Here is a 27,219-nt window from a genome sequence, read left to right as displayed (position 1 = left end):
TTTGTTCTTAAGTTACTTGATACATACTTTCAACTGTAGTTGCATCTCAACATAATTTTTGTCTAGGAATTATGTTAGGTTTTAAAAATTATTAAATGTGGTACACAAACTCTAAATGAGAAACTGAAGGAGTGCGACCAAGTGATAGTACATATCTTCAAGCCACTAAAAATATCTAGCTTCAATCATTTTTAAATGTTTTACCTTTTAAGGGGAAAGTCACTGGGTCATCAAAGCAGCCTACACAAGCTATTTAAGTTGGATTTGCAGCTGCTTTGCATTGCCATAGGATCACAAAGCAGCAAATTAAAGGCCACACTGACGTGCAGTTGGTTTGCATGCTTGTATCAGATTATGCTATCTGAAGGGAGGCAAGGAGAGCTGTGTCCCAGGGTGCCCATGTTTCTCTGATTTTAAGGGCTCCCCATGTGTTCCTGCCTCATTTCCCTGGCAGTGCTGCCAAAGCACAGTGGAGCAAAGACAGCACTGCCATGGGGAACCTTTCAAGCAGTAACGCCCTAGCTTATCCCATGGCTGTGGAACTTTTAAGGAGCTGTGACAAGTGGGCCAAGTTATCCTACATATAAGAGTCCTTCATACAGGTGTCCAATTTTTCTCATACCAGTGACTCATTAAAACCACTAGCATTGTTGCATACAAATCAGCTTTAGAGAGGGATGGTGGTAACTGAATTACCTCTGTCATGGTGGCCCCAATTAAGAGATACTGAGCCTGTTTGTAGCTTATATAATTGTAGCAGTTAAATTCAACAATCATAACGTAACTAATTTCTTCAAATGTATCTTATATACAAAGTTTTAATTTAACTATAAGGAAAGTTTGAAGTGTCTGTGTTGTTCTGCTAAAATCATTTGTAGAAACGTGATAGATGCTAAATTTCTTAAATTACCTAGTTTTAAATTAATTTTATCTCCTAAATTAAAGGATTTACTTGTAAATTCTCAGAAAATTCACACTGTACTCAGAGTAAGTGCTGTAAATCGGGGCGAGATAATAAATATTTTCCATATGAACAATGAGGTTGAATCCCTTCTTTAAGTGCGAAGTGGAATTCTGCCTTAACTGTGGAGTTGTGATCAGTGCCTCCATAACACTTAAGCTACTAGACGATTATTAAACAAGTATCTAGCTTTAATATCTTATTTACAATGGCTTTTTAAAAGTAATCACACTTTACCTCTTTTGTTTCACATTGTAATGAATCTTGGAAGTATTTTTGTATATTCTGTATATATACATATATAACAAGGGTTTTTTTGTCAGAAACATTCTATTTGAGGTTTGCCATAATTGAGGAAATAGACATATGATGGTACCCGGATGTATAATTTAAGTATGACTTAGAAGATTTAAGCAAAGATTGAAAACTGTGGAATGTAAGTAAAAATGAATGCCTTGAAAGGTAACTTTTTATTTTTCATTCAGCCCTGCCAGCCCTCCTGCTGTAGATCTAAGAATGATCATGGAACTTGAAGAAAATATGCAGAAGCGTGGAACTATGCCAAAGACTAATGCAGGGTTGGTAAAAAACCAAACTCTATAAAAAAGAGAGATGTTGAAGAATAGGCCATTATGGATTTACTTAGTGGTTCAGATGGTTTAAGATTTAAAAGAAGAAAAAAATATATCCCTTTTGTGTTTGCACAGCTTTGTTTATTCATTTTGTTATGGCATTTCTGTGCATACATTTAAAATGTACATCTCTGTCTTGCTGTGGCCTGACTCAACTGGTTAGTGCAAAACCTCTTATTGGACTCTGGAGGCACGAAAGGAAAGATTAGTAAAATAACAGATTATATGTGGGATCAGTGGCCTAGCTGGCCAATCTCTCTGCTCTCTATCCATCCCCATTTAAAAATAATCTGAATTCCCATCTGGTGCTTTCCAGGTACCATTTGTTTCCCCCCACCTATTCCAGTCTCCCCCATCTGCATGTCATATTCCCAAAGAGAACCACTGGTGTGGGTGGGAGAGATGATTTCAGTGCAGACTGAAAATGTTGCAGGATGTTTTTTTGCTCACATACATGCCTGAGTGACACCTGTCTGTTGATTCTAGGGAGCATACACAAGATAGAAGGAAATAAGAAATGCATTTTGGAAACAAAACTCATGGTAAAGCCAAACTTCAGACTGGAAACACTCAACAAAAATGCACACACACAAACAAAAAAATGGCATTAGTGTTTTTTGAAGCCTCATTGCCCACATGTGGCAGTGCTCAATGATTCTGCTTTAATCAGAGAAAGAGGAACATCCTGGGCAGCCTCCACCATCTTGCTATGAGGAGCAACATGAAAGTGTAACATCTGGAGGAATTTCTTATTCCTTCTATGCCCATGCCCTTCAAGGTCAAATATTCTTTTTTTAACCCCCCCATCCCGCTCCACTCACTATAACACATTATATATAGACTTACTACTTGTCACTGATCCATTTTTTTACTCTTTCATAGAAAATGTAAGGGAGTCATGTAAATTTCTTACTTCAAATAAGTGAATGCCAGTCTGGAAAGGCACTGGACTAAACTTTGGGATTAGCAACCAAATACCAACAATTGGAAATGAAATTTATATATTACAAAATAAAGATTATTATATACTGGATATATTACAATATATACATACATTATGCATGTTTTAATTGGAATATATTTTTACTGTAGCACTAACGATACTAATACACTGCTTACCATTGTGCACTTTTTGCTGGGAGCTGTAGGATAGGTATCCACAATGCAGTGCTACTGCAGTACTTGTAAAAAGTATGTTATGTGGATGTTGGAAGTAGTACATATGAAACAGTATGGCTAGCAGTGGATGAAGTTCACTGGGCAACACTGGATTCACACCAGTGTAAGTAGAAGTTCTCTAAAGTGCCAACTAGGTCATTAGTTCTAATAGCCATCTAAATGCTAATTAATGTTGGCTAAGGGTATGTCTACTCTAGAAATGTAAGTTGACCTATATTAGGTCGACTTACAGCCACCGCATTCATGTCCACACTACCCTCTTTGGGTCAGTCATGCGCGTCCTCACCAGAAGCACTTCCACCAACCTAACGGGCAGTGTGGGGTGCTGGGAGCAGTCTGCCCCCTCTCCTCCATTCCCCGCTGGGAGCTGGGGGAAGCTGCCAGGCAGGCTTCCTCGTCAATTTAATTGACAAGGCTGCCCCATTCCCGGCAGGAGGGTGGGGATGGGGGCCGCCCAGGCTTCTCACCCTGGCTCTCAGCTGGGAATGGCATCTGAAGCTGCTTTGGCTTCCAGCCCAGAATGGGGTCCAGTCGCCAGTTCTCCAGAGGAGCAGGGGGCAGCCAACAGCCAATGTAAGGGACGCAGTGTCTATACAGACACTGTGTTGCCCTAAGTACATCAACATAAGCCTTACACCTCTTGTAGAAATGAGTTGTTATGTTGCTGTAGTAAGGCACTTACATCTGTGGGAGGAAGGCGGTAGTGTAGACACTGACATAATTAGTTTGACATAAGCTACCTTATGTTGACCTAACTGTGTAGTGTAGACCACCTCTAAGTGAATTGAGGTTGTGGTCTTAATCTAGCTGTGGATAGGTATCTGCATGACACACCAACAACTGATATAATTGGTACCATATTCAGCAAAGAGCCAAGAAATTAAGTGGGGGCTGAATTGTTTACTCACAGAAGTGGTCAGTTACAAGTTGGGAATGACGTATAGTAGCTACAGTGTGTGCTTTTGCTGCCTGTGCTCTTCCAGTTCGATGGATTTAATAGTAGTCTTCTGTCTCCACTGTAAATTAGAATGCATGGTAAAGAGGAAGAGTCAAAATCAAGCAACAGACTTCTTTCACCCTAAAAAAAACAAAAAGAAAACACCCAACATATAGATTTCTAATGTATTGAGTGGCTTCTGCATATTCCACTTTGTGCTATTGGTACTTTTTGTGTCAGTGTAAACTCTTTTGAAGAGCAGTGTCCCTTGGGATGTATCCCTCCCTCCTTTCCATCGTGGAGTTCTCTGGGAGTACAAAAAAAAGGGGAGTGGCCCAGTTGCCTTTTAGTTTCTTCTTAACTGCTGAAAGTGTTGAGAGCTTGCATTGCACTCAGGATCCTCTTTATGGTTCCCCCCTCCCACCCACCCCCTTTGTGACTATTTTTGTTTAGTTAAATTATCAGGCAGCTGTCCTTTTAAAAAAAAAAAAAAAAAAAAAAAGTGAGTGACTAACACTGGTATCTGGATCCACGCAGAGTGAGAGGGGTTTCTCAGACATCTCTGCTAATGAGGGGAGACTCCACTAGTCCAGTTGACTAAGTGGCATTAAGTCCAGAATTGATTTAAGATAGCTGTTCACCTAAGTGCCTCTTTATCTGTCTTGGAGCAGTGTCCAAGTCCCTGGTGATTTAGCTCAGGAAGGATCTAGCATACTCGGTAAGAAACAGAAGTCCTTGAATTAATCTGGTTGAACCTAATCTGGTGCTGACGATCTTGCAGTTTACTGCTTGAAGTAGTCTAGTGCTAACATTGACAGTGTTAGGTCCTCAGTTCCATCCATGTCAAAAGTCCGGTGCTGATAATCCAGCTACCTTTGAAAACTAGTGAACTAGTTGCTTTGAAGTTTTGCCCAATACCGATGGCACTAATGTCCCTGGTTTCACTGATGACTTCAGTGAACTGCTAATTGTAGTGGCTCTCTACCTAGCTCTAATGAAAATAGAATCCCCTGATGCATCTAAGTTAATGTAGTTTGGTGTCAAATATCTAGCACTGTTGGCAGTCTGCTTCATTATCGCCTGCCAACCCTGGATCATCAGATCTGAATGCTTCTCCTATTTATGTGTGATCAACTGCATATTGACAGGAATCTCTCAGTTTCCAGAGAGCAGCTTTTGTGTGTTTGGGGAGTGGGGAAAATGGATGCAACTCCTGACCCCTCTGCAATTAACGTCTTAGTTCCAGTCATATTGGGCTTCTTGGAGCTGCATCTTTGGCACTTTAGCCTCAAACCTATTCTGCTATAGTGCTATAAAGAACTCTATAGGCTTTTATCCTAATTGGACTTGGTCATCTGTACTAGGTATCTCAAAAATGTTCTCATATTGTTTTGTAAACTTATCTGAACCTGCAATCAGGTAATCACAACGGCCAATGGAAAAATTCTTAACTTATAAATTTCAGATTCTCAACTGAGGATATCCCTGCTAAGTCTTTTAATTCAGTTCGAACACCTATTGTCTCCAGTTCTACTTTAGGGTTAAACAAAACCCAGTGTCATACCCTTTCTTGCTGGCATCTGGAATTCTTCCCTCTCATTCCATTGGTTCAGGAGATCTATCTGGAGGTCACTTACAATGGATCCAAAAAATTGTCAGTCACTTTAATTGATCTTGGCTGTATCCTCTTTGGACATCTTAGGTCTGATGTTAGTAATATTAATCCTGTTTTTCACTCTCCTTACTTTTAACCCAAATCTAAGACAAAAAATATCATCTGAGCCTGACTTCTGGATTGCTGAGATGCTTTATGGGGAAGTTTATTCTGAAGTCTAGTAGATCCTGTTGAAAAACCAGGCAGACAAAAACCAACTCCAGTAAATATCAGTTTCCCCATCTCAGCGACTGAAGCGTGTGAATCTGAGATGCTCTTCTCATGCTTTTGATATATTACACTTTGAACATTTGAAGAACTGTATGAGTTGTACCAGACTGAATTGGCTGTGATTTCAGCAACTACTGTCATATGCATAGGGGAATGGTACAATCCTCTAGTTTATGGAAGGCTTACTCTGTATACTGGTAATGCTGCTTGGGATATTTTGCTTTGTTGTGGTAACACTCTGGCTGTATCAGCAGTACTGCAATGGATGGATTTATTTGAGATGTCCTTGGGCTAGTCCCTCAGGTGCATGAATCTCCTTTGCCATGAGATTGAAATCTTTCCTTCACAAAACTCTTAGGATCTCTGCTCTGATTCACACGTGCACATCATTTCTGCCATGTCCTTTGGAAAAGGGCACTCTTCAAAGCTGTAAATATGACCAGGTTGTTCAAAGCTGTAAATATGACCAGAATCAGATGGCTGATTCTTCATAAGCTGAGTTTTATATGGAAGCATATCTATACCACAGTTTCCAATTTAAAAAAAAAAATCTTCTGTAATTTAATCTTTCCAGCCCTAGTCTGTCTGTCTTCCTACAAGCATCTTTCTCATGTCTTTTATGACTCTGTAGGTGTTTGGTCACCTGTGGAAATAAAGGTATACTTTAGCACTCTCATTTATTTAAGCATTAGATGGATGCTCACTATTTTCATCACATCTTTTTGCAAAGATGCTACATGTGCATCTCTATGTGCTTTGTCAGACTTGATTCAGGAGAGAAATTTTTGGTCACTAACAATCTTGATCTGTTATTCAGAGCTGATGTTCCTTTTGCTAGTTCTGAAGACAGTGTTCTCCTGAACTCTCATCCCATCTTACATAAGATTGTACTGCTTTCTAGTCTTGCATAAATGGGACTATGCAGAGGCCACTCAAAGGAGGGAGAGAGATTACTGCCAGCAGCTGTTAACGCTTAGTGTTGCCTCTGCATATTGACACTTCCTGCCTGCCTTCCACACTTCATTGGAGTCTTGGGAAAGAATTAACTGAACTACAGAAGGAACTGAAAGACCTCTGGGTCACTCCTTGCTTTTTATACTGTAGGGATCCTCTGCAAGGGGAGGGAAGGAAGAGTATCCTCAAAGGACACTGCTCTTCAGAAGAGTATGCAACTTGACACTAGAGGCACCAGTGCTTACAGTGTGAATATGTAGAGACAACACTTGAATAATGGTGCTGGTAAATAACCTGTTTTTTGAGGTTAGTTTTTTAAATCAAGTCAATTGAGTTTTCTCTTTTCCAATTGTCATTTTAATTTATAGTAGACCTGCTTCTCATGGAATCAAGCTTTCTCAGAAGCAAAGAAAAATGATTGCCATGGCGGCTAAGGATAATGGTCCAGTTACAAACAGCCTGGAGACTACTCCAACTACAGGCACGTCTCCTACACCTATGAAAGCTACAAAACCAGGGAGTGCTTGGTAAGTCATCTTATTTAACTCAGTTTATTTGTTTCAGTGTTGATGGTTCCCCTTGGGCAGTATTTTTTTTAAGATGACATAACTTCTATTCAGTTAAAAGAAAATAGTGTTTCTACTTTTGTACAGCATTTTAGGGTTCTTAAAAATTTAAACAGGAGTTGTGGTTGGTGATGCTGAGTTTGTGGCTCAACATTCATGTACCCTAATGGCCACAACCATTATCGTCTATATTGTGAGTATGATCAACATTGTCAAAGATATGATAGGCCAAGAAGCATGGGGACATAGTACAAGCCCTGAGTCTTGGCCAAGAAGAGGTTCTTGGTGAAAGCTGTTTCATTAAAGAGTAAGAGGTGGAAATCAGATCTGAGAGGGCTAGAATGGCATTAATGTAGAATAATTTAGGACTGAGGTTGTAGATGACACATTGAATGAGTTTGCAGATGAAGAGAAGGTAATAGAAGAGAAGAGTTGAATAGAGGGGCCTGGGGAGTTGAGGCTGGGATTTTTTCACAATGGGAGAGACTACTTGGAATTTATTTTTAAGTGTCAGTCAGCACTGACATTCATGTGTGTGCATGCGTGTGTGGTTTCCTGTCACTGTATGATTAGATAAAAGAACTGGTTTATGATCTGTGCAAAGAATTAACTGAACTGAACTGAAATATAACCATTTAATTTAAATCCAGTTGGCTCCTTTAAATACGAATGTAGCAATGTTCCTCACATGATGAACAAAAATGGAGACTTTGTGTGTATTATATTTGAAAAAAAAATTGCAGTAAACTTTACAGTTTTTCCTTTCCCAGATTTGAGCTCTTTCTGTTTTTCCTTCTACTGTTCTTTCCCTATTTGTTCATCTTTCTCTTTTTCCCCCAACTCTCCTTTTATCATTCCCCCATTGACACCCCTACCTCCTTGTATTTACTAGAGTGATCCCTTCTTGGATAGTAGATGGAGAAGGATCCACTAGTATCTGTCTTTCTGCTCCTATGGATGCAGATAAGAATCATTGCAAGCAGGCAGCTGCTTGAGTAGTGCATAAAGAGAAACTGGGTTGATAACTTATAAGGTAGTGCTGGCTTCTTTCTGTTCCGTGACTTTAGCCCCTGCTTGGGAACTCTTCTGCAGCAAAGGGTAGAAGGTAGCTTCCGTAGCCTCGCTGCTCTTCTCCAGTTTCTGCTGACCTCTTGTTGTCCCTTTGTTTCATGGAAGCCAGATAGGTGGGTAGAAAAAGGGTGAGCATTTGGAGTTGAGGCTCTCTTTCCCTACATTTACTATCAGTTGCATGTGGTAAAAATCAGTTTGTACACTGTTATCCTATTTGGATTAAAGGCTTCATTAGTAATTTACAATAATATTCTTCTTCGAGTGATGTCCCTGTGGGTACTCCACTTTAGTTGTCTTCATGTCTCACATCCTCAATTGGAGATCTTTTAGCAGTACTTGTCTGGGTCACGTGCGTGCAGCTCCCATCTCGTGGTGCCATTGGCGTGTCTTCTAGCACACGCGTGCGCGCGATCCTTCCCACTCAGTTCCTTCTCAGCCATCCATGGTCCAAGGCAGAGCACCAACAGCAGTGAAGTTTTCTCGTCCTACCTAGAATAATAGTGAACAAAATTAGTTAAAGTCCATATTTTAGTTAGTTTTAATAAGTTTTTGTGCATTTGGAAAAAACAAAAGTTCAGATTTAGCCTTTCTTTTTTGTTTAGTGGTTAATAGTTAGTAGTATAGGATTAGATATATGAAATGCTGGGTTCTCCAGGCTTCAAAAGATGCATCTTGTGTAAGGATCCAATATCAGTCTCAGATGGCCACTCATAATCTGTGCACTGCCTAGGGGAAACTCATATGCCACAGAAATGCATTCTCTGCGGGAATTTGAAAGCCAGAACGAGGCAAGAGAGAGAGAGACCTGAGGCTAAAGCTTATTCTGATGGAAAAATCCCTCAGACCCTTCTCTGACCTGGGGCCAGACAAGCCTTCCACTGCGAGCTCAGAGCGTACTCTGAGAAAGAGCGGCTCATCATCTCAAGAAACAACTGTGTCAAAGAAAAGACGCTTACCCCAAAAGCTATCCCCAGCACGAAGTACAAAGAGGCAGCAGGTCCCTCAGGTACAACTCGGGCTGTACCATGCAAGGACTTGAGATGTCCAGGTGAAGAGTCAGGGAGCAAACAAAAAGACCACTCCTCTGACACAGCACCGAAAAAGGATTTGGTGCAGAAACTGTCTGACCAACAGTCAATGGTACCAGCCACGGCACCGCCACAGTCCGTGGCGCCGAGAGCGGCACCTAGGAATGATTCGGTACCGAGCAGGGACATGGCACCGAGCTCAGCACCAACAACTGCTGAAGTTGGCATCGACTGCCACCAAGGAGCCGATGTCAAACCTGGCACTGACATTGGCACTGCCCTTGAAAAGAACACACAAACAACATCACTAGACAATAACATCCGCTCTACAATCAGCCATAGGGTAATCATTGATACATTTTGCCTATGACATTTTGCCTTTTCCCCAGTGCACTCCTTCAGCACCGATGACAGTGATCTGGAGGAAGCTCAATTTTCCTCAGAACACTCCTCCCCCAGCAGACCATCAGTACAGGCACCTGGATATATGCCTCGAAAGTGCACCAGGCCATATCCATGGCATGGGCCCCCATGGTTTAGACCTCATATGCCATACCACATGCAATGGCATGATTGGGAGGCCTGGTCTGGCAATGACAATGCATACAGCAGACCTACTAGCTCTCATATGAGTAGACAGAAGCTGAATAGACCATCACTCCCCAACCATATCAACAAAGGCAGTGGAGGTTACACAACTAGCAGACACAAGTACAGAACAAGAAACATCTCTTCCAACTCATGACTCATCTTCCTCACCAGATGAGACTGTCATTCCACCCATGCCTACACCGGTGGATGACCCGAAGCAATTTAATGATCTATTCAAGAGAGTTGCACAAGAACTGGAAATTCCCCTGGAAGAGGTCACAGAATCTCACCATAATGATTAAAAATTCTACATACCACGACGTCATCAAAAATTGTACTTCCTATGAACGAGGCATTGATGGAACCAGTTAACACAATATGGCAGACTCCAGCTACCATTCCTCTTACCAATAAAAGGAATGATAAAAAATACTACATCCTGCCAAGGGGATAGAATTCCTATTTACTCATCCACCTCCAAATTCACTAGTGACAGATGTGGCAAACCAAAGAGGAAAGCAAACAAATTACAAATCAACACGGCAGGACAAGGACTGGAAAAGGCTCAGCCTGCTAGGAAGAAAGGTCTACTCATCGTCAACTCTACTCATAAGAGTATCAAACTACTCAGCCCTGCTCTCCAATTATGATCACAGCATTTATGGAAAGCTAGTCCAGTTTATGAATGATTTATCTGAGAATAAAAGAGAGCAATATAAATCTTTACTTACTGAAGGACAGCTCGTAGTGAGGACTTCGCTACAGGCTTCCCTGGACATAGCGGATATGACGGTCAGAACTACAGCCATGGCCATAGTGATGTGCGCGGCTGCTCTTCCCAGAGAGCTACAAACAAAAATAGAAGATCTCCCATTTGATAAAGCTCAATTTTCTTGGAAAAGACAGACAAGGTTTTACACTCGATGAAAGATTCCAGAGCTACTTTGAGAACATTAGGAATTTATACACCTGCAATAAAGAGAAGGCAGTATAGATTCCAATCGTATACATAGAGATATTTGTCTCACCAACAGTACAGATAATATGATTCACAGAGAGGAAAACAGAGAAGACATAGACAGACATCTTAACAGACAACTTCCGGGCCTCAATCTGCATTGCTCAATCAGCAGTTTTGAGGTTTTGGTCAAGGGTCTGAGAAACCCCAATCAACAAGCAGTGCCAGAGTCATCCATGACAAATTTTGAATTTTGCCTACGACAATTCCATGTCAGTTGGTCAAGCATTACATCAGACAAATGGGTAATAGAAATCATCAATTTGGGATACACTATCCCATTTATATCTATTCCTCCCACCCACAACCCTTCCCCATCCCTCTTTAGGGATCCAACTCACGGGCAAATACTGCACCAAGAAATAGATCATCTCATGCAAACAGAGGCAATAGAACATGTACCTTCACAACGCAGAGGGAAAGGATTTTATTCCCATTACTTCATAGTACAGAAAAAGAACGGAGGATGGAGACCCATTTTAGACCTAAGAAATCTAAACAAGTTCATGAGGTGACAAAAATTCAAGATGGTCACATTATCCACCATAATACCAGCACTGCAACAAGGGGACTGGTTCTCAGCCCTTGACCTCCAAGATGCTTGCTTTCATATTACAATCCATTCTGCTCACAGACACTTCCTAAGATTCACTGTGTCTGGCAACCATTACCAGTACAAGGTGCTGCCATTTGGCCTCTCTACAGCACCAAGGGTTTTCTCTAAAGTGCTCGCAGTAGTCACAGCACATCTAAGGAAACAGGGAATCACAATTTTCCCATATCTAGACTACTATCTAATAAAAGCATCCAGCAAAATCCTAGCAAGACAAGCCACTGTCCAAGCTATAACACTATTCCAACAACTGGGACTCAAGATAAACACCGAAAAGTCCACTTTGAACCCCACACAACAACTGGACTTCATAGGCGCAGATCTGAATGCAGTGACAGCTGGGCATCATTACCAAGACCCAGATTCAAGGCTATCACAGACCTAACATCATTAGCGAGGGTCAGTCCAACAATAACAGCCTGAGTCGTTCTGCAACTTCTGGGACATATGGCAGCCACTACATTTGTGGTCCAACATGCCAAATTGCATATGCGAGCTCTCCAGGCATGGCTCGCCTTGGTGTATAGTAAACAACCCACAAAAACAACATGATGTCCGGAATCCAGTTTTCACAATCTCAACCTCAACTATCACTTATAATTACGACAGATGCATCTCTCCCAGGCTGGGGAGCACATCTGCACATTCACACAATACAAGCAGGTGGTCAAAACCCGAAACCAGCCTGCACATAAACGTGTTAGAACTCAGAGCAGTCTGCAATGCATGTCGGCACATTCTACTGTTGTTAAGAAACAAATCAATAAGAATAATAATGGACAATATAGCATGCATGTTCCATGTTGCCAAGGGGGAGCAAGGTCCCGGTCACTATGCAGCAAAATCAATAACACTATGGAATTGGTGCATACAACACAACATCCAAATATCTGCGACATACCTACCTGGAAAACAAAATATTACCGCAAACAGCCTCAGCAGACACTTCGCTGTTCATCTGCCACTTGTGATCCTGTGCAAAGTTCTACACAACATCTTTTGCCAGTGGGATCATCCGATGATTGACCTATTCGCCACAAAACAACATCGCAAGTGTCACCTATTCTGCAAGAGCAGGACTGGGAACAGGCTCAATGGGTGATACATTTCTGCTCAATTGGAGCAAAGGGTTACTGTACACTTTCCCGCCCATATCCATGATACCCCAAACTGTCAAGATTGACAAAGCAACGGTCATAATGATAGTGTCAGCGTGGCCCAGGCAGACGAGTTTTCAGATCTACTCAATCTATCCACATACAAACCAATCACGCTTCCCCAGAAGCAAGATCTCCTTTCACAGGATGGAAGCTGGATCTCTCACCCTGAGATATCCAACCTGCATCTAACAGCGTGGTTCCTAAGTTAAGATAAGTTAGAGTGTTCGGAACAAGTCAGACAGATATTACTGAATAGTGGAAAACCAATAACTAGGAGAATTTACCTTAAAAAATGGCACAGGTTTGAATCTTGGTGCAGAGAAAGACAAATCATGTTGACAGCTGCATCTATACTGATCATTCTAGAATACATCCTAGAACTTAAAAAATCGGGATTATCAAATAGTTCACTGAGGGTCCATCTAGCAGCAATTACTATTTTCCATGACAAGATCAATCAATTTACGGTATTTACTTATCCTGTGGTAAAAACGATTTTTAGTAGGGATACAAAGAGTATTCCCTATGATACATACCCCAACAATGCCATGGGATCTAAATCTAGTATTAAGGGCCATCCCTAGAGCACCATTTGAACCATTAACGACATGTTCACTGCTACTTACGTCGATGAAAATCTCATTTTTAGTTGCCATCACATCAGCCAAGCGAATAGGGTAGATTAGTGCACTCATGGCCCACCCACCATACATGATATTCCACAAAGATAAGGTCACTCTTAGGCCCAATCCAAAATTTTTACCAAAAATGGCCTCAGAATTTCATGTTAATCAACCCATCCACTTACCTGTCTTCTATCCAAAACTGCATGCGAACCCACAAGAAGCCACATTCCACACGCTGGACATCAGCTGGCCAATAGCTTTCTACCTAGAGAGAACAAAAACTTTTAGAAAATCTGATAAGGTGTTCATTTCAGTGGCTGAACGTACAAAAGGCAAAGCCATATCTAGACAAAGTCCATGTAAGTGGATAACCAGATGTATCCACACATGTTATGAACAGAAAGAGCTACAGGCTCCCTCACGTACCAGAGTGCACTCAGAGAGTGATATCTACCTCCACAGTGTTCCTGAATAACGTCCCTATCACAGACATATGCAAAGCAGCAACATGGGCCTCGGCCCATATGTTCACAAAACATTACGCAATGGATCAGGCATCTGCTAGGGATGCTGCAATAGATCTGTCTGTACTCTCATCTGTACAAGATAATTAATACCAAAGTCCCTCCACCAGATAATGGACACTGCCATATAGTCACCTAAAGTGGAGCACCTACAGGGACATCACTTGAAGAAGAAGATATGGTTACTCACCTGGTGCAGTAACAGATGAGATGTGTGTCCCTGTGGGTGCTCCACTATCCACCCTCCTCCCCTCTACTTCAGAGTTCTAGTACGGGACTCTGCAGTAGAGAAGGAACTGAGGGGGTTAGGTTGCGCATGTGCCAGAAGACACGCCAGTGGCACCACGAGATTGGAGCTGCATGCATATGACCCAGATGAGTACTGCTAAAAAATCTCAGATTGTGGACATGAGATGTGACAATGCCTAAAGTGGAGCACCCACAGGGATACACATCTCGAAGAACATCAGTTACTGCAGCAGGTGAGTAACCATTTCATCCAGGACCAAAAAAAAAAAAAAAAGGTAAAATGAAGTTAAGGTTCAAACTACATATCTGTAATTTAAGAGTAAAAATCGTGATGGGTTAATTATCCCAAAACCAAGCATTACAAACCAGGAAATTAACAGTTCAAATTAAATTTTAAAAGAAAACCAAACATGTTAAGGTATAGAAATGCACTGTTATGGCACTGAAAAAAGCCCAACTCTTCCTGGTGGTAATGCTATGCTATGATTATGATTTAAGGCATTTTAGTGGTTGCAGACACACAATCATTTAAAACTAATTTGGGGTCACAAACACTAAAATGCCTTGGCAGAGTTGTATCTGTGTGCAGCAGAGCCAAGGCGTACTGCCATGAAAAGTCTTTCAAGCACTGATATCCAAAGTTAGCATGTGGGTGTGGAACCTCTTAAGGCAGCGGCTCCCAAACTGTGGTATGCGTACCACCAGTGGTACGCAGGCCACCTCCCAGTGGTATGCATCCACCAACTAATTAAGACCTGGTCTACACTTACCACAAAATTCGGTGGCAATCGATGGGAGATACGCAAGCTACATAGAGTAGCTTGCATATCTCCTGTCAACTTCCTAAATTCTAATGAGCATGGCGTCCCCACTATGCTGCACTGATGCGAAATACCCTCCCGTCAACACAACGTGACTCTTTTCTGTGGGGGGATTTATTAAGTGGATTTCCAGATCAATTGAGCGGGTCTCCACTTCTGCTCAATCGATCCTGAAGAATCGATCTGATGGTGGCAAATTTGCTGCCATCATTGAAGACATACCTTAAGACTGCAGAATTCTTTTAAAAATCATTTCACTCTGCCATCTCAGATGGGGTAAGTTTATAATACATTTATTAATATTTTGCAAGACTACAGCTTTTTATCTACATAGCTATGCTCTTGAAAAAAATGTATTTTAACAATGCTTAGGTTTTAAAATGGTTTTCATATATAGTCTGTTTATAAAAAATTGGTGGTGGCACTACAGGTGGTGGAGTGCAGCGTGGTAGAGTTAGGGAACCACTGTCTTAAGGAACAATGACAGGTGAGGCAGGTAATCTACCAGTGAGAATTCTTGACACAAATGGCCAGTTTCCCTCACACACTGACTCATTACAACTAATGTTCATAAAGAAGGGGGTTGTCACTGGTTGAGTTACATCTGATGTTCCAGTGGCCCTACTTAGGAGCTACCCAGTCTGTTGACTTGACACTGCTTGTAGTCTGTATCACTATAGCAATTTAATATCACAGTCATTATTTACTGTAATTGCAACCTTTTTTCAAGTATAGCCTATGCACAGTATTTTAATTATTGTCAACTATATGGAAAGTCTAAAGAATTTGTGGTGTTCCATTATTAATAATCATTCTGGACGAAGAAAAGACTTGACATGTTACTTTTCTTAACATTAATTTTAAAATCTGTCTTATCACAAAAAATTTACCATTTACTTATGTCGCCTTAAATAATTCTGGATTCAGAATTCAGTGCTGTAATTTTGGGGCAGATAAAATTTATTTTTCATACATAACAAAGTTTGAATTCTTGCTTCAAGTGCAAAGCAGAACTCAGTTTGAACTCTGGAGCTGTGACTAATGCTTCCACAAACTATGAAATTTGGAGTTTATTGAACTTTATATAATAGTTTGATGGCTATATGGGATTACCAAATTAAACATAAGAATCCTTAAACTGACTATTTAAGCATGTTGCAGTGAATACAGTACCTACTTTAGTTAGCTTTAGATAGTACATCATGTCAAGCTGACAGTTTTTTCAAAATTTATTTTCCTCAGTGCTCCAACAAAAGATTAATTAAGTTTTGTACGATGTTTGAAGGCATCTATTCACCCAGTTTTTGCCAGAAGTTGGTGGTTTTAGTGGCTGACGTATAATTTACTGGCTAATGGGAGCTGATTTTTAATCAATTCTTCAATTCTTTGTTTTATATTAAATATGCAAGCACCCAGAGATTGTTGGGCACATTTTAAATAAATAAAAAGTGAGCATAGTATATATTCAGTATTTCTCTCCAGATAATACGCTTCATTCTAAATTCTAATTAATCAGTCTTCTGGAATATTTTGTACAGTGTGATGCAGGCCCAGGTATCTAAGTGAAAAGGCCAGTGCATCTTCTACTGAAGGATAACTTAGCAGTTTTATTTCATGTGGTCACAGATGCCCGTTAATGTTCCTCTACAACATTCCTCTGGCTGTGCCTGCTAAGATGGAAAATGGCAATAAACCAAGAATTAAAGCGGAGAATCAGTGAGAAATCTATACATGTTTCAAATAATTGCCTAGCAGATGAAATTGGCAATTAACTTTGTTTAAATGGAGTTTAAACTTCCACAGGCAAACTATAGATTATTACCAGTTGCCTATGCTAGTGCTTTTTTAAAAATCGTATTAACAATTGTCGTCCACGTTGTCTAGTTTTCTATAGAAAAATAGAACAGTAAGCTTGGGTACATCACTTACCCATGTGGAATTATGGATCTGTTGATCCAAAATATGGAGTGCATCTGGCGGCAAACTGAGCTTTTCATGCATGCAGTACACTGAGCTATAGAGCTTTTGTGTTCCAGTGAAATGAGACACTTGTCTTGGAAATTCAGCAGCTTTACTGGCAAGAACATTTGCCAAAAGGGTGTGGGACCTTCTGGCACTTTCTTTGGTTGATTAAAAGACACAGTATACCTTACACCATACTTTTCTTTTATGCCAAAAGAAACCTCCAATTTCACAATTGAAGCTCACAATTCAAATCAAGTAATTTGAAGACTGGTAGAGAATAATAAACTTTATATCAGGAGCTCTTTGAAAGACTCCCCCAACAAGAAATTAAACAAAGTATTAGCTTTATTTGGGTGTGCGTGCGTGTGTGCGTGCGTGCCAACAAGAAATTAAACAAAGTATTAGCTTTATTTGGGTGTGTGTGTGTGTGTGTGTAGATAGATAGATAGATGTTTTGGTTCAGATACCTAGAGTCCATCTGGAATGGAGGCCTACAGCAATTAAAATTCAGTATTTTAGTTGCAAAAAGATACTTTGTGTATCATAATATATTTTAATACTTTGAAGTCCATATAGGTGCTCTGTCAAAAGTGCCTTCTATAACACATCAGAATGTCAATAGCTGTTCTACAGAGAAACTTAACATTTGTTTGTGTACAGCCAAAATTCCAGGAATAAGATTTTTAAAGTTTCTTCAGTTCAATTAAAACAACTTTTTTCTTTTAAAGACAGTCTGGCCCAATTCAATTAATGTGTTACAAATTAAATGTGATAGTTCATAAAGCATGATAAGGTTAGTGAAAATATTGCATTTAAGCCATTAGTTTTATGTTGCCTAAGCCATAACACTCTCTCATAAGCTTTATTTTGTTTCTACCTAAAATGATAAAAAATAATAATGCAGGTTCTCTGCTGTGCCCAGTTGCCATTGGATGTAGCTGTCGCAAGGAGGCGGCATGGAGATAGTTAGGTTCTCTAATTCTCTGGTGCGTTTTTTGCACTGGCTCCAGAAGAGGTTGCTGTAACCTCTGCCAGCTAGTAATGCACCACAAGGGACTGTCTGTCAGCTGGGTATAGCCAGCATGTTTCTGATCATTTCCTTCAAACTCTCATATGCCAAGACTGCAGTGAGAGTGGCATAGGTGTGCACTGACTCTATACGTCAGGGGAATTCCAGGCTGGAGACCTGCACCTTATTTTTCCTTCCTTTACACTGCTTGAACCACGCAGAGAAAGAAGAGTGCATCAGAGAATCTGTGAGTAACAGCTCAAAGCACTTGTACTTACTCTTAACCTCCGGATTCAGCCAAAATTCAACCAAATTCAATTTTAGTCTACATCAGGTTGATGACATAGTATTTAAACTGTTCAGTTCCTGACATGTTTGAAATTTACCTATACCAGTGTTTCTCAATTAAATTTGGCCACGGAACCCTTTTGAACTCAATAAATAATTGCGGAACCACCCCCCCCCCCCCCCCCCCCCCCCCCCAAACTCTTAACAGTATTTTTACATATGGGGCCAAAAAAAAGTCGAAATAAGCGAATTATATAACAAATTTCAAACAACTGGGTCAGCATTTCTCACTTACATTTTCCTTACACTCGATACTCTCTGCCGAAAAATCCAGCACATCATCCCTTTTTCGGCGCCACGGAGAACAGCTGCTTTCTGCGGTGGAGAACAGCTGCTTTCTGCGGCGGAGAACCCTAACAGTGTTCCCATGGAACCCCAATTGAGAAACACTGCCCTATACAGTACTTGATGTTTGCTTTTCTAGATGTTTAATGTTTCTTGTTTTGGTAATAATATAGGTTTATATTTCATCCAGCATTTGCCTTCATGTAGATAGTATTATGCATTAAAGAAAAAACCTTTAAATAAAATAAAAAATTTTGGCTCTTTTTATGCACATGCTTAACATGACTACCATGAGTAGTCCCATTAAAATGAATGACGCTACTCATGATGATGATAAAGTTAAGCATATGTTTAAGTGAATGCAAGATCAGTGCTTGGGATTCTGACAGGAGGGAATCATACAATAAAGTTGTGGTAACTCTCTCTTCTCTCCTGTAAATAGATATAATTAGTCATTCTCCTCCTTTACCCTAAGTTATCTAGAAGGTTGATTCTTTATTTTCTTCATCTGCTACTTTCCCATACTAAACATCTATTCTTTTCTCCTCAGCTAAATATTTATTTTAGGGAGAGTACCCAGCATAGCACAGACAACGTAACAGAGTAAGGATTCTACTGAAACTTGTGGAGTGTAGGGTTTGCCCATATTTGCTATTGGGGTTTTACAAAATGAAGCCTTCAATCTTCAATGGAGTCTGCCATTTATGGTCTACATCCAGTAAAACTGACACTACCAGCATATAACACTTGACATTTTAGTCTTGTTTTAACTACTGTTAATTAGCATTTGTTAACTAACAGGATATTTATTTCTGCTATAGACAAAACACAAATGTTTGTTAGCTGTGTTTAACCCTTGATTTTAGCAATTAAAAATTATTAAATATTCATGTGCAGCTATACCCTAAGTGAGTTCCTTGAGTATTTATGGCAAAAGTCCTGACAGACATGATGATATGCAAAATAATGATATTTGGTGACATAAAACTCCAGGAAATACTGTATTTAACATGTAGATCTCCAACCTGTATTTAACATGTGACTCATAAATATAGTCTTGAAAAATGTAAGTCTAAAATGTTAAGGGTTTGTTGGTTTGGTTTTTTTTGTTTGTTTGTTCCTGTTTTTTAAAGGGCATCTTCATTACATTCGGCTTTGCCAAAGTCATTCCATGATCTTGTACTGGAGGAAGAAAAATCTGTCAATGCAGGTCATTCTCCAGGCACCCGTGTCAAAAAAGTTTGTTTTAAAGGAATTGAGGATACACAAGCTCAAAAGGCTATAAGGTAAGTGATATTTCGTTTGCACCGCTTCTCTCCCCAGTCATTCCTCATGGGCTAATGCCCCCACCTGTGGAATTCAGAGGCAGCCCACTGGTGTTATTGGAGGCCTCAGAACTAGGGTCATTCTTCAGCTCTGGTCAATCAGCCAGATTTTCTGCCATCAGTTATGGAACAAGTTTGGGGTTCAGTTTCTCGTGACCATTTTGTTTTTAAAATCTTCGTTTTTATTCATTTTCATGCAGTTGCAACTTTATAGTCTTCCTTCCCTTTCCTTCCCCATGATCAGGTAAATAGTAGCGTAGTGGTTTCAACCACCAGGATCTGCCACTGCAGCTCCTCCCTGCCAGACTCTTATGCCCCCACTCAAGCTTTACATGAACTGTGCTGCAGATACCTGGCTTATGAAGCCTATGTGAAGCAGCACTTACAGGGTCTATAGAGGGTGAATTGCTCTGCCTGTTGGCAGACAGCCAACCAACCCTCACATTACCAGGGGATGGGGCTCAGAGTCAGACCAGCATGTTGGGTCCCCATTCTGCCCTGAGGAGCTGTGATTCTAATACAAAAGACTAATTCATTGCTACTGGGCTTTTGACAAGAGAGTTTAAGGATAAGGAAGAAGATATCAAGCCAGCTCCGGGAGTAAGTCCCACAACAGACCTGGGCTGAAGGGAGAAAAACCCCTGAAAGGATTAAAAAATTGTCCTCCCACCCCCAAATGCTAAAGTGCCCTCAGCTCCCTGGGGAAAGAATCAGAGCCCCAACACAGCTCCCCTTCCTCCCACTGTGCGTCAAGGAATTCTCATGATACTCAGGGGTAAGTCCTGCAAACCCCATAGAGATCCTAAAAGGCAAAAGGAAATGTGTCCTTCTCAAGGTAGTAATTAATATTGTTAATGAATAAGTGGGGGTGAAAATCATGGTTAAACCTTTCTCCTTTTGCTTTCTCACCCGACGGAGGTATTGCTGGGGCTTTTCTCCTACACAGTCTCTCTCTCAGTGCTCTGTACCATACTCACCACCCCTCTCCCACTCTGCAGCACGCCTGGGATTGCAGAGAAGACTGTTCTTCCTATATAGCCCTGCCTCAAGCTGCAGTCTAATGGCAGTTGTATCAGTCTGGCTTTCATCTTTAAGGACCCTTGCTCTGCCAGGGAAAGAGACTCAGATTTCAGGCAGCAGCAGAGTGGTAATTGTGCCTCTGATCATCTCCCAGGGAAGGGGTCTCAGACACAGGAAAGGCTCTCTCCCCTGCTTCACAAACTGGCTCCACATTAAAGCCTCAGGAGCACTTCAGGCAGTTTGTGACAAGAACAGAGGCACATGATCCAGTCCCTGTGAAGCTGCATCTTCATGGGATTATAGAGGGGCAATTAAGAAATCCCTTCACTTCCCATATTCATTATGATCCTGATTTACTGAGTAAAGCCCAGGGTGGTAGTAGGCTGCTCCTAAGGTACTTACTTGGATACTAGCCAGCCTGAGGGAGTCAGCAGGCAGGTTTTCAGGTTTCCAGGCACATCTAGCAAGCTACTTCTACATCTGGGTATGTGTACCAGTACCCCTCATCCGTTATGCGGTCCCTGTTCCAGGATGAATAGTGTACTACCTAGACAGCCAGAGGAAGAAGAACCATACATACATTAAAAAAGGAAAAAAATCAGTGACTTAAAAGAAATTGATTATTATTAATAAAATATCTTCCCTTTCAAGTATTCTTAGGTTTGTTTTTTCATTAATGCTTCCTGTGAGGGCACCATAAGATCCAAATGAGGACATCTGATTAAACAAAATGTTCAACTAAACTGTTTGAATAAAAACAAAGACTTTTCATACATTTTGGGAACCTAACATTGGTGAGCAAGTAGCTCCACCAGGAAAAGACAAGTCACACCTTCAAAAGGTGACTGCATTCCAAAAGTCCCCATGGACCATAGGCGTGAAGGGACACTGGACAGCAATTTGAAAGCCTCGGCTGTACCCTTTCAGACCATAGGTTTTCCATGTATTTAGTGGCAAACAAGTGGCTCATTTTCTAGAGGTATGATCTTTGCTTGGACTGAGATGGCTTGGGTTTTTTTCCTGGTCAAACTCTTGATGTGATTTGTGGTGATAACTTGGTGGCTACATGGAATCCGTGTTACATGCATCAATAGCTATTGCTCATTCTAAACTGTGATATCTTGTGCATGGAAACATTCAGTTGAATAGCTATTGGAGGAAATGTTAGAGAAACTAGTAAGTGACTTTGCAGAGAGGCGTCAACCCTCACTGTCAAAGTCAGCATAGAAGTCAATTAGTTATTAGCAACACCAGGGGCCATTACCCTGGCAGAGGGAAAAATCTGGAGCATAAATGTGCAAGGAAACTTAGAAAAATTTTCCTCCAAACCAAGAAAATTCTCATAATGATGAAGACAAAAAAAAGCATTTCTGTACGAGCCACAGTTCTTGTACAAAACTCTTCCTTTTAATCTACCCTCCGTACCCAGAGTCTTAAGTGCCTGGTGGTAATCACAATTCACAGGTCACACCCAACTTTCACTTTAGACTAGTGATACTCAGATTTAGGCTTGCACTGCAAGTAGCTCTTTAATGTGTCTGCTACAGCTCTTTGCAGCACATGATATTAAAACACTGTGTTTTAATTATTAACCAATCAGGATGCTTTTATTATGTTATTAACCAATTAAATTATTAACTTGCACTAAGTTATTAACCTGTCATATGGTTTAAATATAAATATATAATACTATAGTAAATGAAACAATGAATTCACACTACTGTGTCTCTTTTGGGTAATACTGATCATTAATTGGGTTCCTGAACCAGTCTGAGTATCACTGTTTTAGACCCTTGCCTACTCACTATGCAAGCAACCATACTTGCAAGATAAATTTCCAAAAATCTCAGATCATATAGCTTTAGTTAATTTTGACACCTCTATCAGTGTGTCTTTTATTTATTTATTTATTTTGAAAAAAAGCAAAACCCACAAACATGGCCATAGGGGATTGGACCAATGGTCCATCAAGTCTAGTATCCTGTCTCTGAGGATGACCAGTATCAGCTGTTTCAGTAGAAAGTGCAAGAAACCATAGGCAATTATGGTAATTGCAAAGAAAGCCTCCCCTTACTGCCCGTTAGGAATTGGCCTGTGATTGAGTTATGACTGTTGATATCCCTTCCAAAAACCAGGGAGTAACCAGACGTCAGAGCTTCTCTCTGGCAATGGAAATAATGTCCTGGTTAGAGAAGAATCTCCTACCTTTCAAGACAGTTCACATAAGAAAAGAAAAGGGAGAGCTGTGGTGTCCTCCATTGGCCCAGAAGGCGCTTTGAACTTGCTGGGTATCCAACAACCCCACATTGGAAACAGAACTCTTGAAGCAGAGACTCTTTTATTGAGATCGGGAACACCTAAAGTTAACAACTTGGGCATCAGAAGAGAAGAGTAGTTCATGATGGATTCTCCATTAACCTCTGACATGGTTTGAAATCCAGACAATACTCGGGATCCATTGATCTGGTCACATTTACCTTTCTGGTGTGAGGGGAAACAGAAAGCCCAGCATAGTGGGGTCCTGACCTTTAGATGCTATTGTAATACAAATATTCCAATAATCACAAAGTTCTAGTGATCTCAGCTGCACTAGAGTTTCTCTGGGAGGCTTGGTTGTCATCCTAAAAGGAAGCACCTTAGAAATGTGGGTATCAGCCACAGCAGCATTTTGGAAATAGGCACTTTGGATCCTCCACTTAAGTATCAGGTGCCAAGTTTAATTACAATGACAAATTAAAAAAGCCTGTGGCAGGTCTGTCCAGTCGCCATTACCTCGGCAAGGCAAGTTTTAGAATTAGTTCTTATATCCATAAAGGAACCACACTGCCTTTGTCGTGGGGAAAAGGTTATTCTTATAGCTACAGAACTTTTCTGTCCAAAGTAAGTTCCTTTTTCCACAGTTGCTGGAAAATAGTTATCCCATCATTTTGTTCTAATCCTTGGAAGGTTGTGGCATAAATAAGCATTCCTAGATCTCTAAAAGATACATCTCAAGTGTACGGAGTATGCATGCCAGTTATACTCTGTTCATCCCATTCTGCCCAAAATGCCCAGGCCTTACAGTCCCTAGGTTGCTGCAGGCAAGACATAAAAATCCTATCAGTTGGCATCCTAGGCATCTGGGAAACTATTCACAGAAGTTTCTAGAGGCACTGCGGCAAAAGAGAGCCTCATCTAAGGAAGATCTTCAAGTAAGTTTCCACTCCTCTGAAAAAGCATTCTTTGGTAGGATAGTGCTGCTGGATTGGTTCTCACATAACTCCTTAATTTATAATGCTCTTGCTTTATATGGGGGGGATTCCCATTCCTACTTGCTAGAATAATTAAACTCTGCTTATCCTTTCCTTTCCTTCTCTTCCCTACTTCTCAAATTCACTGCTCAGTGATTCCTATGAATAATGAGTTAGGAAGGAAGCTGTGCAACAGAATGAGAAGTTTCTTACCTGATCATTTTCTTTGCATTAGCAGCTTCTCTCTAAATTTAACCCACCATGGTAATCTTGTAAATGACCAGAATATAAATTGAAAATTTTCTCTAAAGGAAGACCTAGACATACATTGTCTTAAGGTTAATTTAATACATTATATCAGGTTATCTTAATGCAAATAATTGGTTGCAAGAGCATTTCTACAACTGTGGAAGAATTCTGGCGGCCTGAACTGAAGGGCGGAGCTTAGTCCTGGAGTCTCCATCAGCAACACTGGGCCAATTCTGAGTTCCACAGTTGGTGCATTCCATAGCTAAGCCATGAGTAATGAATTCAGAGAGAAGCTGCTGATAGAAAATTATCAAGTAAGAAATTTCTCAATTTCTAATCTTAAATGTATAAAAGGATTTTTGCATTTTTGGTGATTAGGTGGTTATCCTAGAATACTACATTAACATTGATCTTCCCTTTTTTAAATCACTGAATCAGTTTTTCTTTAAAAAAAAAAAAAAAAGTGCTAGCATTTATTAGTCATGAATGGAAACCAAATATTTTTTTTAATTATACTCATCAAATTTTCTCACTTGCCATGCAAACATATGAACAGCATATGTAGTATCTATATTAAAATTAAAGGGGTTCAAACACTTACTACCATGTGGACAAAGCCATCTCCTAATACAACTCCTTGTAGTCAAACCACAGATGAATTACAGTATGTATGGAGAAGGCAGGGAGGTGCTGCATTTAATAGTTCCAATTTTATTGATCATTATCCCCATTTTGAGACTGTTTTGTGGATTTTCTTGTTTGATTTCACTTATGTCTTGGAACCAGATTTCTTGGCGATTCACTGGAAATGTGATGGTTTTGTGATTATGATGATTGTGAGTTAGCAACTAGATTGAGATGACCAAAATCTCTCTCATTCCAGGCCTCTGAAGTACAGTATATGTATACAGTTATCAAGCTCAAATCCCTAGTATGAATTGTTGACTGAAAAGTTAGAGTCTTATTAATCCCCTATGTTTAGTTTCTTTAGGGCATGAGTGTTTTACAGAGATTAAATGGCCCAATAAATTTCCCATTGACGGCAATGGCAAAGTTCTCTGTCTGGGCCTAAAGTTAGTTGCTCATAATTTATTCAGGATTAAATTCCTACATCAGCCATTCAAGGAGGGTAAGGAGTAATGATTAAAGCTGATTGTCACAGATATAATTTTCATGGCACTATGCCTTTTTTTTCATAGTCTGTTCCCATTTTTTCTTAACATAAAGATGTGTCTAGTGATGATAGTGCTATGAAAGTGGTGTGACTAACTATAAAATGTTTTATCAAAATAAGATCTACTTTAGTGTCCCTTACAGTGTTTTTAATGTTATAGCTATTTTGCCATCTTTAATTGCTTTTTAAACTATTGACATCTATTTGACCTAACTTTCCTTTTTTAAACTAAATTTTAACTTTCATTTTTCAGAAGTGAATGCTACTAATCTGTGGTTAGGAAAATGATCAGATTTTAAGAGAGTGCTTTTATTTTTGTTTTAAAAGCTAATCCAGTGACACTGCAAAGATGAGATATTGCAAAGCTTAGAAATAATATAGATGTAAATGTTTTTTTAATGATTGCATAACTGCATTGTGCATCTTAACTGTGAAATTCAAGTGATCTGAGTTGACTCTGTTCTTTCTAAACAGGGATGCTATTTAATGAATCTGGAATTTTATATACAGTGGCAATATAACTGCTTTGAAGCATCACTTGATATATTAAGACTTCTGTATCTTATATCCTCAATATGGTTGTGGTATATACACAACATATAGAGGGCCAGAATTTTCAGTAAGACATGGAAACATCTTTGTGTATCCCTAATATATTATACTTGAAATGGGATTTACATGACTTTGGCCAAATAGGTATTTATCTGGTCATGTGTAGATGCAGACAAGTGGTTTGGGTATATAAATTAGATGCATTCAAATGTGTATATCTGTAACTTTAAAAATCTGATCCATAATATATTTTACCAGAGCACTATTATTCTTATGTGCTCCACAAAACCTGTATGACCCTGTTTCTTGTTTTTTAAGCATCCAGTGATGGGGGTTCAATAATCTCCCTTGGTAATCTGTTCTTCTATGTTTATATTAGAAAGTTTTTCCTAATATCTAACGTAAATCTCCCTTGCTGCAGATTAGGCCAATTTACTTCTTGTCCTACTTTCAGTGGATATGGAGGACAATTGATTGCTGTCCTCTTTATAACAACCATTTACATATTTGAAAACTCTTATCAGGTCCTCCTGCCCCAGTCTTCTTTTTTTAAGATTAAACAAGCCCAGATTTTTTAAAAACTTTTCCTCATATGTCAGGTTTTTAAAACTTCTCATCATTTTTGTTGCTCTCCTGTTGACTCTCTCCAATTTATTCATATTATTCTTAGAGTAGGCGCCTGGAACTGGACATGGTACTCAAGCTGAGGTCTCACTAGTGCTGAGTAGAATAGGGCAGTTACCTCCCGTGTTTTACATATGATATTCTTGTTAATTTGCCCCAGAATAATGATTGCCTTTTTCTCAATTGCATCACATTGTTGACTTATATTCAGTTTGTGATCCACTGCAATATCAAGATCCTTTTAAGTAGTACCACTGCCTAACCAGTGGTAAAACCCCATTTTATAGTTTGCATTTGGTTTTTCTTTCCTAAGTGTAATGCTTTGCATTTGTCTTTATTGCATTGTATCTTGTTGACTTCCAGTCAATTCTCCAATTTGTCAAGGCCATTTTAAATTCCAATTCTGTCCTATAAAGTGCTTGCAACTCCTTGGTATCATCCATAAATTTTATAAGTGTACTCTTACTCCATTATCCAAGTCATTATTGAAAATATTGAATAGTACTAGATACAGGACAGACCACTGCGGGACCCTACTAGATATGTCCCTCCATCTCCCCCATCCATTTTGACAGTGACCCATTGATAACTACTCTTTGATTACAGTGTTTCAACCAGTTTTG

The 27,219-nt window shown here is 39.9% G+C and overlaps 1 protein-coding gene across 3 annotated transcripts in view; it reads left to right on the top strand.

Annotated features, from left to right (window-relative positions):
• Positions 1-27,219, top strand: part of IBTK (inhibitor of Bruton tyrosine kinase) — a 113,301-nt gene that overhangs the window by 79,072 nt on the left and 7,010 nt on the right. For 2 of the 3 annotated variants that reach the window (XM_067532646.1, XM_067532647.1), the window contains 3 exons: positions 1,447-1,539; positions 6,917-7,075; positions 19,556-19,708. In XM_067532646.1, coding sequence (XP_067388747.1) covers positions 1,447-1,539; positions 6,917-7,075; positions 19,556-19,708 — 405 coding nt within the window. Of the gene's footprint in view, positions 1-1,446; positions 1,540-2,079; positions 2,136-6,916; positions 7,076-19,555; positions 19,709-27,219 lie in introns of those variants that run through there. The other variant, XM_067532648.1, reaches the window with a different exon arrangement.

The sequence above is a fragment of the Emydura macquarii genome, unplaced genomic scaffold, assembly GCF_026122565.2.
Source record: "Emydura macquarii macquarii isolate MOO-44397 ecotype Brisbane River unplaced genomic scaffold, CSIRO-AGI_Emac_v2 contig_3295, whole genome shotgun sequence".
Taxonomy (NCBI): domain Eukaryota; kingdom Metazoa; phylum Chordata; order Testudines; family Chelidae; genus Emydura; species Emydura macquarii.
Note: the sequence above shows the minus strand (reverse complement) of the source record. Positions and strands in the feature narration are given on the sequence as shown.